The 18978-nt window shown below is 37.3% G+C and overlaps 1 protein-coding gene across 1 annotated transcript in view; it reads left to right on the plus strand.

Moving 5' to 3' along the window:
* The first annotated feature begins 299 nt into the window (after window positions 1-299).
* The window catches only part of LOC114739028 (transformation/transcription domain-associated protein-like), a 42324-nt gene continuing 23645 nt past the window's right edge, over window positions 300-18978 (plus strand). The window contains 9 exon segments of the mRNA XM_028927095.1: window positions 300-632; window positions 917-1632; window positions 2067-2192; window positions 2271-2356; window positions 3037-3145; window positions 4000-4095; window positions 17123-17185; window positions 17281-17340; window positions 18120-18188. Of these exon segments, the coding sequence (XP_028782928.1) occupies window positions 575-632; window positions 917-1632; window positions 2067-2192; window positions 2271-2356; window positions 3037-3145; window positions 4000-4095; window positions 17123-17185; window positions 17281-17340; window positions 18120-18188 (1383 nt within the window). The 5' untranslated portion in view covers window positions 300-574.

Below are 18978 nucleotides of genomic sequence, written 5' to 3' on the forward strand. Positions count from 1 at the left end.
TCATTGTGAGGTGTGTTAACAATGCTTTCAAATTAACTAACAACACGCTTATATAAATGGACTGCACTAACTTATTTTCTACAGTATTCTTCTTTTTATTAATTTATCAAGGGCAAACTTGTCTTTTATCAATATTTGAAAATGCCAAATCAGTACCCTTTCTTGACGTGAGACTTTGCCATTGGCTAATCTTGATTTGGAATTTTATATATTTGAGGATATTTTTTTGTTTTTTTTCCAAAACTATTCCTCTTGCACTGCCGAGTTTGCCAGGGCGGCGAGGGGAAGAGGAGGGAAAATACTGTTACTTGGTGCCTCTTTAGCCCAGCTAGAACTAGTCGCTGTGAATTATTCTTCTTTGGCTGTATGAATCGTTGCATGCGCTCCAGGAGCCGAGCTTCCATCGTTGAAAGCTCGCGTGTTCAGGAAATGGTTGCCATCCAATGGTCATTTATTTTTTAAACCCTAGAATCATAGGTTATAGGGAAATTGACCATACTCTCTGGACATTTTGTAAGGGTGAAGCTAGGGTTTGAACTTGGTTTGATTTTTGCCTTACTTTCACAACGCCAGCATGAGCCCTATTCAGAATTTCGAGCAGCATTCACGTCATCTCGTGGAGCCTGATCCGCGTATGCACTCTATCCTTCACTTTTGCTGCATCGAGCATCGCTTCTGAGTTTCTTTTACTATTTCATTGATGAAAGATGCGTTTTGAAGAAATTTTACAGATACAATATACGTTCTTCCTGCGGAGATTTTGATACTTCACATTTCGTCCAGCTGTGTCCCCCCCCCCCCCGGGATTTCTAAGTCGAAATGATCTTAGAAACTAGACGCCTGGCACGTCGAGTTAATTTCATGTCTTTGCTCACCACCTTTTTTTTTTCTTTTTCAAATTTTTGGTTGAAAATAGCAATTCAGGCGAGGCTGCAGATGGTGATGGAAGTTCGGGATAGTCTTGAGATTGCTCACACTGCTGAGTACTTGAATTTTCTTAAATGTTACTTCCGGGCATTCTCGGTTATACTTCTGCAAATTACAAAGCCGCAATTTGTGGACAATCCTGAGCACAAGCTTCGAAATATTGTGGTGGAGATCTTAAATCGTCTTCCGCACAGTGAAGTACTCCGTCCCTTTGTCCAGGACCTTCTGAAGGTAGCTATGCAAGTACTTACTACAGATAATGAAGAGAATGGCTTAATTTGCATCCGTATTATCTTTGACCTTTTGAGGAATTTTAGACCGACTTTAGAAAATGAGGTTCAGCCGTTTCTGGACTTTGTCTGCAAGATTTACCAGAATTTCAAATTGACCGTTGGTCATTTCTTTGAGACTGGGTCGGTGGCTGGGGAAGATGTCAAGCCCATGGAGACTTCACTCTCAGATCAAGGTATAAGCACCACCTCTGCGACTGGTTTGCAGCTTAACCCAAGTACTCGCTCATTCAAGATAGTTACGGAGAGTCCATTGGTGGTGATGTTTCTATTTCAATTGTATAGCCGTCTTGTCCAAGCAAATATTCCTCAATTATTACCATTAATGGTTGCTGCTATATCAGTCCCGGGCCCCGAAAAGGTTCCTCCACATTTAAAAACTCATTTCATTGAGCTTAAGGGTGCACAGGTCAAGGTAAGTAGTTATTTTGAATGTTTCAGTTGTCACAGTAGTAGATTTTTAACCGAGGATATCATCTGAAGTTTTCAGACAATTATGGTGATAATCACACACGCGCACACAATCGACTGTGCTTCACTTAATGTTTCAGCATTTGTATGGATGCCTAGATTTTGGTTCTCAATTTTTTTTTCTTCAACAACATATTGGAACTAAAGCAGGCATGTTGGTCTAGGTTTTTATTGAATTACAGAGACTAATGTTTTAGATAAAAAAAAACTTGAGGACCAAAACCCATGGTTTGAAACTTGAAGGACGAAAACCAAAATGAAAACAAATTTGAGTGATCAAAGGTTATATTAACTTTTTTTTTTTTTGTAAATTATATGTTTTCTTATCCTGATATTCTCCACTGTTCATGCTAATCAGTTCTATTTTTGTCATTGCAGACAGTTTCTTTTCTAACTTACCTGTTGAAAAGTTATGCTGATTATATAAGGCCACATGAAGACAGTATATGTAAAAGCATTGTGAATTTGCTTGTAACATGTTCAGATTCTGTATCGATTAGAAAGGTGACGCAATTATTTCTTATGCATTTTGATAAATGATTTTTCTTTCTTTAGCATAATACCAAAATTGTTGTGTTGCAGGAATTATTGATATCTCTTAAACATGTCCTTGGAACTGATTTTAGGAGGGGTTTATTTCCTCTGATTGATACCTTATTGGAAGAAAGGTAACATTTTGATCTCTTACAAGATGTTGATGCAGAAAATTTTCTGGTTTAGTGTAATTGTCTGTGTCTCGCATGCGCAGTGATCCTAATCTGGATGGTCATAACTCTCTAACTGAAGTAATTAGATGTGGTCACTGTGATACAGGTTTATAACTTGGAAGAGAGAGAAAGGAGGAAGAGGAAGAGAGATAGGAAACTGAGGATGACTGAGAGGAGAGAATTGAGAGGGAATCGAAACTGAGTTCTATTCACATTACCCATGAAAAACAGGATTACAATGCTGGTCTCAGCTATTTTTAGGCTCTAGTTTATAACTGCCTTCCATGGTCAATCCTGTCACATATGATATTACAGTTATACGAGACATTGTCTTGTCAACCCAAAAAAAAAAAAAAAAAAGGACGTGGGTTATCTTTGCAGATGCCCATCTCTCAGTTTTGTGGAATAGAGATATAGATGGTTGTTTAATATGATGTACTTGCTTATTTAGCTTTTAACCCAACCCTATCGTGGCATGAAATTTGATAGACACAATGGTAGGAACAAGATTGTGAGGGAGACGGAGAATTGAGCTAAGGTCACATGGAATCTTTGAGTTGTTTTGCTTCGACCAAGGCAGATAAGACTTAATAGCTGCATAACTGTTTTGAACATTTTCTTATTGTTACCTTATCTCTTAGGGTCCTAGTTGGAACTGGGCGGGCATGCTTTGAGACATTGAGGCCTTTAGCTTATAGTCTTCTGGCAGAGATTGTACATCACGTTCGACAAGACCTCTCCTTAGCACAGGTATGTCATACTTCTATTTATTTTAGATTTTACATGGAGTATATATTGCTGATTGTAATCTCTTGTAGGACATTTAGTTCTAGTTTAGCAATGATTAAATTGGATATTTAATTTTTGATGAAAGATTAAAGTCAATATCTTTTCTCCTCAATGGAGTACTTGTGTGACTACTAGGCTTGAAAAATAAACATCTGAATGATCTATAGATTTTGAATTTAGTGCCATTGACTAGTATATTCAATGACTTTATTTCATTATTAAGACTTCTATTATAGTCTAGAAGCTCTAGGGTGTATGAGGATCTGCTTCTGTTGCGTAAAAAGTGATATGAATTCTTGTTACTGGGTTCGTTATGGTTCAAGAATCATGTTGCAAGAATAAGCCCAGCATAAAGATAAGACTTGTCATTCTTCTTAGATAGAGACTAGGGCGTATTGTCTTGTGACCCAAAATATTGTTTTGCTGTATCTTGCTAGGTCAATTTCTAATATGTTCCCAAAGCATATGTGTTAATTGTGGCTGTATCTTGGACCTACCACTGCAATAGTGAATTTGGTTAACTAGTCTCAACCCATGCAAATGCATGAATATTGAGAAATTTTTCGAAACAATACAAGAGGTGAAAAAATCAAATAAATTGTTTAAAATAAAAAAATCAACATCACATTGTTAGATGGTAAAATGATGATAGTCCTTATTTTATTGTTATATGATATATTGATTGGATTTAATTTTAATAAGAAGTGTTTGGTTTTAAGTTATTGTAATTTTGTTTTGGTTTGCCCATGCGAGGCATGCCATCCATTCGTAGATTTCACACGATCTTTCTTGACTCAAATTTTATATGGCTACAGTTGTCGCGGATCATTTACTTGTTCTCAAGTAATATGCATGATGCTTCGCTATCACTAAGCATTCACACCACATGTGCTCGCTTGATGCTGAATCTGGTGCGTAGCTATAATCTATTCTTTACAATTTATTTGACTTTAGTTTTTGCTTTTCCTTTTTAATTTCCTATTTTCTTTATGAAGAGTTATGTGATGATGAGCTCTTTAGTGAAAAGTTGTAAGGAATCATTTGGTTTTATGTGCAATGAAATGCTATGTCTTATGCTTTATATGGTATATGAAAATCAATGCTTTGGACGTGGAAATGGAACTTGTATCAATAAATTAGTGTGTAGAATCACGCTCACTTGGGATGTGAAATTCCATCAAAGTGCATGGATATGACTTCGTTCTGTATATGCGGATTGTTTTCCCTTTTGCTGAGAAAGGGATAGCAGTGGAACTAGGATTTGTGATGGCTGGCATGAACAATGATGTGATTGCTAGATCAATTTGCCAAACTTGCTAGAGTTCATAATATGTGACCTCTAGGCTATGCTTTTCATTAACAAGTGTAAATAAATAGATACAAGCTTTTATGATTTTTGAGAATATCTGAGAATTTGTATACAGAAAGTTGTGTGTTATTCCATAGAATTGAGTGATACATATAGGGAGAGGAGTGATTCAGCATATCGCATGAAATCCTCCAGAATTAATGAGTAGGAAAGAAAATATTTTGTAATCCCTAAATTAGCGCCTAAGGATATGTTTTTCTAACGGGTAGAAAAACAAAGTACATAACTGTGATTGAATTGAGTCTAGATTAAAGGATGAATAGGCCTTCCCCTAGGGCCTATTTCCGACACTCCCCCTCCAGCTAGAGAATAGATGTTAATCATTCCTAGCTTGCTAGTCAACTTATCAAACTTGTTCTTGATCAGTGGTTTGGTCATCACATCCGCAATCTGTCTTCTAGAGGGAATGTAGGTTAGGTTAATTACTTTGGCTTCAATTTTTTCCTTGATGAAATGGCGGTCAATTTCAACATGTTTTGTTCGGTCATGCTGGACAGGATTGTTTGCAATCTTGAGTGCAGCCATATTATCACACCACATTTTAATTGATGCATTTATTTCTATGCCGAGTTCTCTTAACACGTGTACTACCCATATCCCTCAACAAATGCCAAGAGCCGAAGCTCTATATTCAGATTCAGCTGAGCTTCTTGATACAATTGGTTGCTTCTTACTCCCCCATGTTACAAGATTTCCCCACACAAATGTACAGTACCCAGTGGTAGAACGTCGGTCAACGTCGGTCATGGATAGCTCCTGACCCTGCCCAATTAGCATCCGTGTAGACTTCTATATCTTTCTCTCCCTCTATGCTTGGGTTTCTTTTGGTGCCATTTGTGTAGATCTCTACATTTTGCTGTCCACTTTTAGCAAAAAATAGACCTTTAGTAGTAGTTTTTAGGTACCTGAGAATTCTATGTATTGCTTCCATGTGTTCTTTTTGGGGGTTGCTTGCAAACTGACTTACCACCCCTACTGCAAATGAAATGTCTGGCCTGGTATGAGACAAATAAATTAGCTTCCCTACTAGTCGCTCGTACTGTTCTTTATTAATTGATTTTCTATCAGGTTTCACTTCCAAGTTACAATTGAGCTCCATTGGGGTTGCAGCAGGTCTGGCTCCCAACATGCCTGTTTCTTTTAGTAGATCCAAGGTGTACTTCCTTTGGGTTATGCAAATGCCTTTTGGAGATCTAGCTATCTCTAACCCGAGGAAGTATCCTAGATTTCCCAAATCTTTTTAGTTCAAATTTTGCTGCCAATTTCTACTTTGTTGCTGCAATCTCTTCAGGGTCGTTTCCTGTCAAAACTATATCATCTACATTGACAATTAGGACAGTAATCTTATGATTAGAGTGTTTCACAAATAAAGTGTGGTTAGTTTGACATTGCCTATAGCCAAACTCTTTTAACAGTCCTTGTGAATTTTTCAAAGCAAGCCCTTGGTGATTGTTTTAACCCATATAAGGATTTGTGGAGCTTACATACTTTTCCAAGGGTTTCGGGACCTTCTAATCCTAGGGGTATTTCCATGTATACCTCCTCCTCTAAGTCTCTATTTAAAAAGGCGTTTTTGATATCTAATTGATGTAAAGGCCAGTCCAGATTGGCAATCAAAGAAAGAAGAATATTTATAGTATTAAACTCAGCAACCGGAGCAAAAGTCTCTTGGTAGTCTATGCCATACGTTTGAGTAAACCTCTTTGCAACTAATCTTGTCTTGTTGATACTACCATCAGGATTAAACTTCTTTGTAAAAACCCATTTACTCTCAACAATAGATATTCGGGGGGTCAATTAACTACTTCCCATGTTTGGTTCTTGGCCAGAACCCTCAGTTTATCATTAATGGCTGCTTTATAGTTAGGGTTTGAATTGGCCTCGTTAAAAGACTTCGGGATTTCCTCATTATCAAGATTAACTACAAACACTTTGAATGGAGAGGTAAGTTTATCATAGGAGATATACCTTCCAATAGGATGCCTAGTGCAGCTCTTTTTGCCTTTTCTTAAAGCAATGGGCCACTATAGATCTTCAGGATTAGTCTCAGGGTAAGATTTATGACTCTGCCTTGGAATGTTAATGGGTTCTTCTCTGTTTGTTGGCTGTTCTATCATGTTCACCTTTGTCTCTATGGTATATGATTGCTGGTTTGTCTCTTGGGGAGCTTCAGGTGTAGGTTCAGTGTTATTAGGTAAATCTAGAATGGTTTCAGGTCTATTGGGTGTCATTTCAGGGGTGTTTGGTGGTATTTCTGGTGCTGTGACAGTTGTTGCAGGGTCACTAGAGGCTGTAATAGGGTCAGGTTCAAAAATAGGGGTCTCCACAAGGGCTCCTGGTGATGTTGGGGTACCATTATTAGGGTTACTGCTTTGATTTCTTTGTTGTATAGGTTGTCTGTCACTGCTATAGTTACTACCTTCAGGACAAATTAGCCATTCATTAGCACTCTTCCCCTGGATGGGTAATTTGGGGTAAAAGGGTTGTGACTCCACAAATTGAACATTCATATTGACACAGACACGTCTAGTCGTAGGGGAATAGCACTTGTAACCTTTTTGGGAGGAAGAGTAGCCTAGAAAAATACATTTAAGAGCTCGAGTATCTAATTTTCCACCATCTTCATTAAATACAAAGGCTGTGCAGCCAAAAACTCATTCAACATGGCTGAGCTTTCAGTCATGTTGAGGGGAAAACCAAGGATGGACTTTGAACAAGTGCTTTCCTGTTTTCTTCGTTCTTAATTGTATTGAAAGCATCTTCTAGTGATGGAAGAGGCTTGAGGCTCATAATCCTTCCCTTGATATCTTCAAAAGAATCATTAAGGCCAAGGAGAAAATCATAACATCAGTCTCGGTTTATTACCTACTTGAAGTAGACTTCATCTGTATGGCAGGACCATTGATGCACTTCATAAAGGTCCATTTGCAGCTGTAGTTGCACCAAGGCACTGTAGTACTAGGTGACAGATTTCGCTTCGCCCCCTGAGTGAGGCTGCGAAGCATGCGTTTGAGTTGAAAAGTTGTTGCAGTATTTTCCTTAATAAAACATGTCCGCTTTGCTGATTCCCATATCTCCCGTGCAGAACTTGCGAGTAGATTGTTTTCGCTAATTTTGGGAAGCATGGAATGAACAAGCCATGTCTTTATGGTGTTGTTTTCTGCACACCATGTTTCATACTGTGGGTCCTCGGCTTTTGGTGGCTGAGGGTTCCAAGTGAGGTATTTTTCCTTGCTTCTTCCACACACGAACATGAGAATATTTCTGAACCATTGGAGGTAGTTGTTACCATTGAGGCGGTGGGATATGATGAGTTGGGACAAAGAATCATTCCTAAACCAATTGACTGAGTCCCTTCTGACTCGGTCATGTTTTGTGGTGTGGCTGTCGTTGAGGTGGACTCACCCTCGGCGACAAAAGCTTTGGAATTTTGTGTTAGAGCCTCTTTGAAAGACATGAGTGGTAACGTTCTGATACTATGAGAATTTGTATACAGAAAGCTGTGTATTATTCCATAGAATTGAGTGATACATATAGGGAGAGGAGTGATTCAGCATATCGCATGAAATCCTCCAGAATTAATGAGGAAGTAAAACAAGAAAGAAAAATATGATGTAATCCCTAAATTAACGCCCAAGGATCTGTTTTTCTAACGGGTAGAAAAACAAAGTACATAACTGTGATTGAATTGATTCTAGACTAAAGGATGAATGGGCCTTCCCCTAGGGCCCATCTTCGACAATATCATATCCCAGATATCTAGGATTTAGACTTACACTAAATATTAACTTCCTAGATCCTATCTGAATGAAATAAATAATGTCATGAAAGTAATAACGTTAAGAATAATATTAGTGTAATATGTGGTGAAATAATCTGTGGTAACAGCTCTTGATGATTTCATTGATAGAAAAGTGTTATATAGGAAAAAGGGAAGAATAAGATCTGATCTAATCCCTTAAACTCCTATAATCTTGGTGAGAATAATCAGAAATAAATTACAATAAAAGTCAACAAAGTCTAGCATGATTCTAGGAGATAATAATCCTATTTATAAAAAGAAAACTAGGTCTACTCATACTATTAACATTCTTCCTCCAGTTGATGAATATATGTTAATCATTCCCAGCATGCCTATGAAAGCTTCAAATTTTTCCTGAGTGAGAGACTTAGTCATGACATCTGCAATCTGGTGCATGGAGGGAATGTAGGATATATCTGTCACCTTAGCCTCTAGTTTTTCCTTGATAAAGTGATGGTCAATCCCCACATGCTTTGTACGGTCATGATGTACAGGATTGTTTGTTGTTTTAATAGCTGAAATACTATCACACGAGACCTTAATAGGATCATTACTTCCAATATGCAATTCCTTCGACAACTTGACTAGCCACATCCTTTCACAAATCCCTAGAGCTAATGCTCTATATTTAGGTTCAGTAGAACTTTGAGATGCTGCTTGTTGTTTCTTGCTTCCCCAAGTCACTAGATTACCCCATATATAGGAGCAATATCTTGCAGTGGATCTCTTATCAGTTTTGGAGCCTCCCTAATAGGTGTTGGTAAACAACTTAATGCTTCTAGTACCCCTTTTTGCAGAGAATAGTCCTTGTCCTGGGGTGTTTTTTTAGATATATGAGAATCCTTCTGAGGGCTACTTGAGAATTGACTTACTACACTGACTGGATAGCATATGTCAGGTCTTGTGTGAGACAAATAAATTAGTTTTCCCACTGGTTTCTGATATGTCTACTTATTTACTGATGTGCTATTAGGTCTAATAGTCAATTTTTGATTGAGTTCCATTGGAGTATTTGCAGGTTTGGCTCTTAGCATCTCCGTCTCCTTTAGTAGGTCTAGGGTGTATTTGTGCTGTACGAGCCATTTCCATGCCCAAAAAATATCTTAAGGACCCAAAGTCTTTGATTTCAAATTCAGTTGCCAAGTTTTTCTTCAGCCTTGCAATCTCTTTAGCATCATTCCCTATTAGCACGACATCATCAACGTAAACAATGAGAGTAGTTGTTTTGTCTCCATAATGCTTAATAAACATAGTGTGATCTTCTTGGCTTTGTTTGTATCCCCCCATCTTAATAGCTTTAGTAAAACATTCAAATCACACCCTAGGAGACTGGTTTAGTCTGCACAAAGAAAGTCTCAATGCTAGAGGAATCTCTATGTACATCTCCTGTTCAAGATTGCCATTCAAAAAGGCATTTTTAACATTTAGTTGATGAAGGGGCCAATCTAGGTTAGCTAGCAGGGAAAGAAAGACTTTTTTGGTGTTGAGTTTGGCAATAGGAGCAAAAGTCTCTTGTGAATGCCATAAGTTTGAGTAAATCCCGGAGCTACTAAATGAGCCTTATATTTGTTCACACTACTATCAGAATTGTATTTGATAGCAAAAACCCATTTACTACTCACCATAATTTTACCCTTAGGCAGATCAACAATCTTCCATGTCTTATTTTAGTGTAGAGCTCTTAGCTCCTCCTCTTTAGCCTATTTCCACTTAGTTCAGCTTCCACTTAGTTGAGCAATGGCTTCTTTGAAATTCTTTAGAATCGGCTCTCTTTCAACATTTGCAACAAAGGTCTTTAGGTTTGGAGACAATTTCTTGTAGGAAACATACCTAGCAATTGGATGTTGAGTGCAACTCTTCTCTCCCTTCCTTGTGGCAATTGGCCAATATATATCTTCAAGACTTGCCTTAGATGCAGATTTATGGTTTTGCATTAGGGATAGAGCAGGCTTATCGCTATTGTGCTGCTATCCTAGTGATTTTTCAGGCTCTTCCACCTTAGTCTCTCGGATAATTCAGGATTAGAGAGAGGCTCAAAAGGGTTGGTGTCTTGATAAGCAGATCTAGCTGGTTGCTTGTTAGCACTTTCTGGGCTGATCTCTGCAGTATTTTCATGCTGTTCAGATTGGGGCTGAGGAGAAATAGAGGAAGAGGGAATAGTATTGGGAGATGACAGACTGGGTGCAAGGAAATTGGGTAGGGTTTATGATGTTTGTGGTCCATTTAAATGCTGTCCAGATTGAGAGACACTGCGATGATCATTTTCAGTTCCATAAACAAGCCATTCACTCACAATCTTCTCCCCTCAATTGGTGTTTGGTCAAAATAAGGTTGATGTTCTAAAAATTTTACATTGAGAGTGGCATACGTCTTATTTGTAGCAGGACAAAAATACATATACCCTTTTTGGCTGGAAGAATAACCCACAAAAATAGTTTTTATGGCTTTATGTTCCAATTTGCCTCCCTCTTCGTTGAAGACATAAGCTGTACACCCAAATATTTTTTGAGACAGTGTGTTAAATAAAAGTGATTTGGGATAAGCCTTTTGAAAAATCTGAAGAGGAGTATGGAATTTTAAAACCTTTGATGGCATTCTGTTTATTAGATAAGTTGAGGTTAGAATAGCATCACCCCAAAACTTGTTTGGCATATGACTTTCAAACACTATGGCCCTTGCTATCTCAAGGAGATGGCTTTTTTCCTCTCAGAAACACTATCTTGTTGGGTGTTCAAACATAAGAAGTTTGATAGTGGATGCCATGTTCTTCCAAAAACGTTTTAAAAGATGAGTTTAGGTATTCTTTGCTATTGTCACTACGAAGCACCTTTATTGAGATTTGAAACTGATTTTGAACAATTTTATAGAATTTTTTTGAAAGTTTCAAAAACCTCATTTTTGTCTCCTTAGAAAGGCCCAAGTGAACTGAGCATGATTATCAATGAAAGTTATAAACCATCTGACTTTAGAGTTAGTTTTAAACTTTGATGGACCCCAAACATCACTATGTATGAGAGAGAAGAAGGCCAGAAGGGTTGTGTGGGTTTGTAGGAATGAGACGAATAGGAGTTTCTGACTTGTTTGGTAAGAAGACAAGTTTCACAATGAAAATCAGAAGTGATTTTGTTATCAATACTGAGAAACATAAATTGCATGTAACAGAGACCAGGGTGGCCTAACCTAGAGTGCTTCCACTTAATATCTTTGTCAAGACAGAACATACAGCTTGAGATTTATTTGTTAGTGATCCCTAAAGCGTTCCATACCTTAGCAATACCAATCATCTTCCCCAAGGTCAAGTCTTGAAAATTACATCAATGTTTGTCAAATATTACCAAGCAATTTATCAGAGAAGCAGAGAAGCACAGATTGCATTTAATATCGGGTACATATTTAGATATTATGATACTTCAATACCCTATTATTTTTGCATATTGTCTATTTGCCACTTTTCATGTACTGAAATTTTAGAAAATTCAGGAAACAATTCTTTGAAACTTGAAATATGATCAGTTGCTCTAGAATCCACCACCCAAATATTTTTGGGTCTAGTCTTACCACTAAGAGCACGAGTAAGGGCTATACCTGCTTGTGCTAATGTGGTCGGGGGGTAGTTTTCTCGCTTATTTTTGCAGAGGCAGATATGTGCTTGTCTAGCATCTTCCTTAGGACTAAGAGCTCTTTAGTGGTGAAGGTTTCCCTTTTTGATTCTACAATACCAACCATCAATCCTTTTTTCTTCGGTTTCAAATTAGGAGGCTTGCCATGTAATTTCTAGTACTTATCCTTGGTATGTCCACCCTTGTTACAATGGTCACACTATTTCTTTGATTTCTTTCCTTTTGAGTTCTCTCGAACAGCCAAGGCTGACATCTCAATTGTAGAGGTGACGTTCCGAGTCAACAACTTTTTGCTTTCTTCACACTTTATCAGGTTGGATGTTTCTTCCAGGGATGGAAAAGGTTTCATACTAATAATACGACCCCTCGTATCTTCGTAGCTGTCATTTAGACCAAGCAAGAACTCATAGCACCTTTCTTGGTCGACAATTTTCTTATAGTCCATCCTTGCTGTAGGCCTATGAACCTCATAAAGATCTATTTGTTGCCACAATTTCACCATTATAATACTGATTCACAGTTTTATCTTGAATTAATTTTCGAAGAAGATGCTTTACCTGTATCATAGCTGTTGTGTTTTCCCCTACCAAATAAGTCATCTTTGCTGAATCTCGTATCTCTTTAGCTGATGTTGCAAGTAGATAACTTTCACTAATTTTTGCCGTCATGGAGTTCACCAATTAGGTCATTACCATGAGGATGCCTTTCTGCTCGGGTTTCTTCTGATTAAAAAAGGATCCTTGTTTGCGAAACTTAAGAAATTTCTCAAAATCTACTAGTCTTGGACGTGCACGTCAAGTATTGCTCTTTATTCCTTCCTCGAACAAACATTAACATACTCCGAGACCATTGTAGGTAGTTATTTACATTTAGGCGGTGAGTGATTAGTATTGTGGAAAGAAAATCTAATGTTGCATAATTTGCACTGAGACCTTGATATGTAAATATAATAAAAGGAGGGAGTTAGTGTTAGTTAATAAGTGCTTAGGCTTATAAATAAGGGGACCAGTTAAGCTATAATCAGATTTGCGAGTTAAGTGAATGAAATAAGTTCTCTCCCCTCTCTCGTCTCCTTTGTCTCTCCTAACTCTATTATTCTCCTTCTTTCTTCCTCTTTCTCTCTCACACAAAATAATAATTCTATAATAGTGGTATCAGAGCCGAACCATCTTCGGCCCTCCCACTACAATTCCTTAGTTATGGTCATTACTCACATTCAGGCAGTGAGGCGTCTTACAATGGATGAACGACTTCAGCTGTGGCACCTTTGACAACAGGGTTCCATAGCTGACTTCAACAATACTTCAACAATACGTTTGACTCCCTCTCTACTAATCTTGATTTACCAGAAGACTACCTTGTTGATGCATATGTTTGCGCATTAACGGAAGAAATTGCTTCTTCAATTCAGCTGTTTAGACCAAGAACCATGCGTGAACCTCGATCATTGGCCAGAATGCGAGAGATATTCTTGTAGAGGCATGCTAGAAAAGAAAAGGAGGTCTTGAAGAATCAAGGAGACGACCTGGCTGCTCAAGAAAAAGTTGGGTCTTGTTCGATCACTGCTCAAGGTTGCATTAGAGTACGAGAATCGCCTCGAGACAGTAAAAGGATGACGCTGCGAAACGCTTGAGAAGTGCAAGACGGGCACAAGCTAAGGGGGAATTGAAGGCAGCAACAGAGCCAAATCCACAAGTATGGACCTTGTAGGGTCAATACAACAAGATTCGAGTGCTATAGAGAAGAACTTAAATGCAAAGATGAATTCTGATGAGTGGATTGTCAATGAGTGGAACCTTAAATGAAATGTGCAATTCAAGGCCATGGAGGAATACGAAACTCGCATATGGAGTTTGTGGGTCATCGACTCTTGAGTCTCTTGGATGTTTTCATGGTGTGTCGTGCAACGCATGTAGGTCGATGTTGTTGCCGCTGGTTCTGCTTTCTTTTGTGTTTTTTGTTCTTTTAGTTGATAGGCTCCAAAAGATTTCTCTGAAGTCAACCCCAGCAACGAAGAAGGTACTCTGTTTTGCTCGTTCTCCCTTTGTTTCTTTTTCATCCTTGTCTATGTTCTTGTGAGCAGAGTAGTAGCAAATAGTTCAGAATAAACAAATGCATTGTTAGGCTTTAGAAGCTCCCATGTGGTTGCTTGTTTTTGAAAAGAAAAGTCAAAGGCCTAGTTGGCATATCTCTTTCATGACCCTAAAAAATGGTTTTAGTTGGTAAAAATGAGGAAGAAAAAAGGGATGAAGTATATTGTAAAGCAGAGGTTTACTGTCGGTTTTCAGAAAAGAAAAGAAAAGGGAATAGTATAGCATGGGCTAAAGCACATCAGTGGAAAGGAAGCAGAGTGACAAGACAATACGTGGCACAGAAAGCACTGTTCAACAGAAATTCTCTCTCTCTCTCTAGAATCCAAGAACCTATGTTCTTCTATTTAGTGTTCAATTTTTTTTTCTTGATATATCCAACCCTTGAGGGCAAGGGTGCTTTGGGAAGGCGATATTGATGTGTAAATATAATAAAAAAAGGAGGAAGCTAGTTAGTGTTAGTTAATAAGTGCTTAGGCCTATAAATAAGGGGACCGGTTTAGCTGTAACTAGATTTGTGAGTTATGTGAATGAAATAAGTTCTCTCCTCTCTCTTGTCTCCTTCTCTGTCTCTCCTAACTCTCTTATTCTCCTTCTTTCTCTGTCTCTCTCTCATACAGAATAATAATTTTGTAGCAAACCTCCTCCTTTTGAACCCAAACTGTGTTCTTGTGGGCTCTCCTCATTTGATGGTGGAAACAGTTTCCACTGCTGGTGGTGAAAGCCCTTGGTTTGGCCCGTTAGAGCTGATTTGAACGCCATTGATTGTTAGACCAAAGCTCTGATACCATGAAATAATTTGTGGTAACAGCTCTTGATGATTTCATTGATAGAAAAGTGTTACATGTATAGGAAAAAGGGAAGGATCAAATTTGATCTAATCCCTTAAACTCCTCCTATAATCTTGGTGAGAATAATTTACAATAAAACTCAATAAAGTCTATCATGATTCGAGGAGATAACAATTCTATCTATAAAAGAAAAACTAGGTTAGTCTCTCACACTACCAACATGTAGCAACAAGGGTGATTGTGATTACGCGATGAGGAGCATTTCTTCACTCTAGAATTCGCATTCTCATAGCTCTTTTACCGATGACGCTTCATTTTATCCTTCATGTTTAAGTAGAAATCTCTGAATTCCTTTGTATGCTCTCTTTGCTGCTCTTATTCGTAGTTTAGACATTCAAGGTTGGAAGTTGAGAGGGATGATTTGGTGCTGAGGAGAAAAGTGCCATTGACAACATGAGGGTGGTTGTGAGAGAGCATGGGAGTGACAAAATTGCCAAAAGAGACAATAGTGGAGAATGATAACAAGTCGGGGATGGAGTTGTTGAGAGGGGTGCTTGGAGAAAGGAGTGGGTGACGGTTTTGAATTTGGTGATGAGGGGAAGGTAATTTTGGGGGTGGGTTTTTTAAATGGGCCATCAGTCTCTTCATCTTCTTTAACTTCATTTTCATCAATCTAATATGTATACCAAACTAGAAGTCTACAAGCATTTCTTCATAAATTTTTTGGACACACCAAATATACTTTCGATTTTGAGTTCCATTCCTTGTTCTATTCCCATACTCATTCATTTTCTTACTCTAATTCTAAATCCTTGAAATAGTTTCCATTATACCAAATGGGGCATTAGAATCTTGTTGTCTCATTTGTTGTTTTGAGCGAGCAACTCCTTGGCAATTACATGGTATTTTGCTGCTGGTCTTTTCCAATGGTTTGACTTCTTCAAATTGGGGTTGGAGGGTTTAATTGCATACTTGTATTGCTGACCATTATTGTTAGGTTTCTTTGCTCTATTTCGAGAGGCTTCTTTATGGGACATTGGGACTGCTTGCTCTAGGTGCAGAAGAGTTTAGATGTTTAAATTAAATTAAATTATTTTTAGTACTTTCTTCTATTTTAAATTAACTTTTTTTTACTTTTCTATAAATAAGGTTTATTTTGATTTTATTTAGGCTTAAAGATCTGTTTAGATCTGCTTTTTGTGCTTGGAGAACTCAGTTAGAAAAAGATCCACCCAAGCAACACATACTCTTTTGAAACCCTTTTATTGCCCAGGGCGGTGTTCAACCAGAAGTACCTATGTCCATGCTTCTCCATTCACATCTTCTATTGCATCATTTATTGTTCCATCAGAATTTTGAATCGTCCGAAAATAACCCTTGCATTTCATCTCTTCTATTTGACATGGGACATTTGCAACAATCAAAGAGAATGAGGACTTTTTGGTCGAAGAAGGAGAAATTTTCTGCTGAAGATATCTAATATTTTTATCATTCACCGAAGAAATTAATGCAATGCTGGAACTAAATATATGTTTATTGATTGATTAGATTAGTTTATATGCGAGGCAATTAATCATGTATTAGCATAAAACTCATTTTTAATATTTTTAATATTGGATTGTTTGATAATTTTAATTTCTTTTGGATTATTATGTATGTTTTATTACATGTATCAAGTTCATATGATATTCAGTTTAATTAGTCATGGAGTATTATATTATAAAACTCTCGTCCTTATTAGTAACTACACTCCCAAAAACTTTGTCGATTAAAGCCATCCAAATATTAAGCTGTTTGGATCAGCCTTGAAAAAGCACTTTTGTGTTTTCTGGCTAGAAAACCCACTTATTTTAATTTGATTATGAAAAGCGCTTTAAATTTATAAGTTTACATACGTAAGTTTATTCTTCGGGATGCCAGGAGAGAACTCTTTTTTGTTGCTTATTCTCGAGAAGTCTAAATGTTTTTTTTGTTGTTTTTTAACTTCTTTTTTTCTTACCGTCTTTTTAGATGATTCAAATTTTATTAGAAGGTACTAAAGTGACTGTATTGTATTAATTAGTAGTACTGCTTATTTTTATATAATTTATTTTTGTCCTTGCTGTTTTCTTTTTGGTTAACAATGCGTTTTGTCTCCTGTAGTCTTGTCCTTCTTCATCAAGAGAGGTTTTCTATTCAACCTCTTATTCTCCCAAATGAAGAGGGTAGGAGTTGTTTGCTGATCCATTAACAGGTTTTCTCATGTTATACTTTTCATTGGATTTAGGTGGAGCCAATTTTTGAGAAAGGCGTTGATCAACAGTCTATGGATGAAGCACGGGTTCTATTGGTCTGTTGAACAATTTTGCTGCATTTGTATGGTTTGGTAGTATTTTTTGGACTCCATAACTTTCTGGGTATGACTTGCATTATGTTCCTCTACAGGGTCGTATTCTAGATGCTTTTGTTGGGAAATTCAGTACTTTCAAGCGTACAATACCCCAGGTAACTACGCTTCTCTACTGTAAATACATCATTTAGAGCAAAAGAAGTTGGATGGTCGATGTTGTTAGATTGAATAAGCAAATTTAGCGGAGAAGAGAGTTATGGTTACTATATGTTGGCTAACAATTGGAAGTTTCTTGTTTATATTTAAAGCAATCTCCTATTGGCACTTTATTGGTTTTTGAAGAAAAACAAAGTAAAGTTTATCGGCTGAGTAATTGAGGGTCAGCTACAATCTTTATTTGCTGTACTTGTTCGATACATATAGAAAACCTAAAGGATAAAACCTAGATCCTGTAATTCAAAATAGGGCAAAATCAGATCCTATCTAATCTGATATATTCTAACTAGCTTAATAATAATACATAAAATAATCAACTTAAACATCAAGTAGTAAACTAACTAATTGAGCCCCTTTCTAAATGGGCTTGGGCTTGGGCTTAGGCTTAGGTCTTCATGTTTCAACAGTTTTTAAGACAACCTTGAATTCATTATTTCTAGGGCAGTGTCCATTTCTTTGCACTCATGGCTTCCATCTCTTATTGGAATTATATGCGGTGTATATGTCTTTTTGTGAATGTCCAAATGCGTCTTCATGGCTTGATCATCGATATGAAGCTGGTTGCTGAGCCTTTCATCTGAATAATCCATTGATATTCCTTTTATTGTTCATGGGCTGTTTTTGATTCATAACTTTAACTAGCCTTGTAATGCCTGCTGTTTCATGCTATGTTTTCACTCAACTTGTTTGGCAATATCATGTTTGCTTCTGCTAATAGCTGTTGGAGGAGGGTGAGGAAGGAAAGGATCGTGCTACTCTGAGGTCAAAACTGGAACTGCCGGTGCAGGTTAGTGGGATACTTTTGTGAGGATATATTGGTTCTGCAATATTAATTTTGCATTTGGATCAATGTCAATTTTACTCTTGAAATTTTGGGTTGAAGGAAAACAGAATATTGCTACTGGTTTGAGTGTAAGGACTGCGTTATATAGAGAAAATGTGAGGATCTGGTTGTGCTTGTTAGGTCAGTGTAGTGGCAAGTAAGCAATGACATTGATTTGACTCCATTAACATTTCCTTTGCAATTTTGCACGACCATGTAATGGCTTAAAATTGGGTAAACCCTTAGTTGGATGAAGAATTATACATGTTAACATTGCTGATGTAGAGGAAGGAAAGACAATAAGGGAATATGGGAGGGTAGAGAAAATAGCTTACTGTGAAACTGTGTTGGAAATAAACTCATTTCTTCATGTCAAGAGCTGTTGAGATACATTTCCAGTTTTATTTTTCAATAACAGTTGGATACTTTGCTCCATGATAAATATTTTGTGCCATAATTAGTTTTTTTCCCCCCAATTAACTCTATTTTCTCTTTCTTTAACGATGTCAATAACTGAGGCGGCAATTTTTCCAAATTTCTTATTTCATTTTTCATTGAAATTGTCATATCTTTTGACTTCTATTCTGGTTTAAAGAGAAAGTCATTTTCAGCTTAAATATTTGGTTCTCTTTTGACTGTTGTCCCTGAATTTAATGTGGATCAAATGTTCTCTATTAAAAATATACTTGTTAATACAATTCAGTTTTTGTTTTTTCCGTTGTTGAATTGTCAGGAACGATTTTTCCATTTGGTC

Source organism: Neltuma alba, unplaced genomic scaffold (genome assembly GCF_004799145.2).
Source record: "Neltuma alba isolate B1F8T4 unplaced genomic scaffold, ASM479914v2 tig00013744_pilon, whole genome shotgun sequence".
NCBI lineage: Eukaryota > Viridiplantae > Streptophyta > Magnoliopsida > Fabales > Fabaceae > Neltuma > Neltuma alba.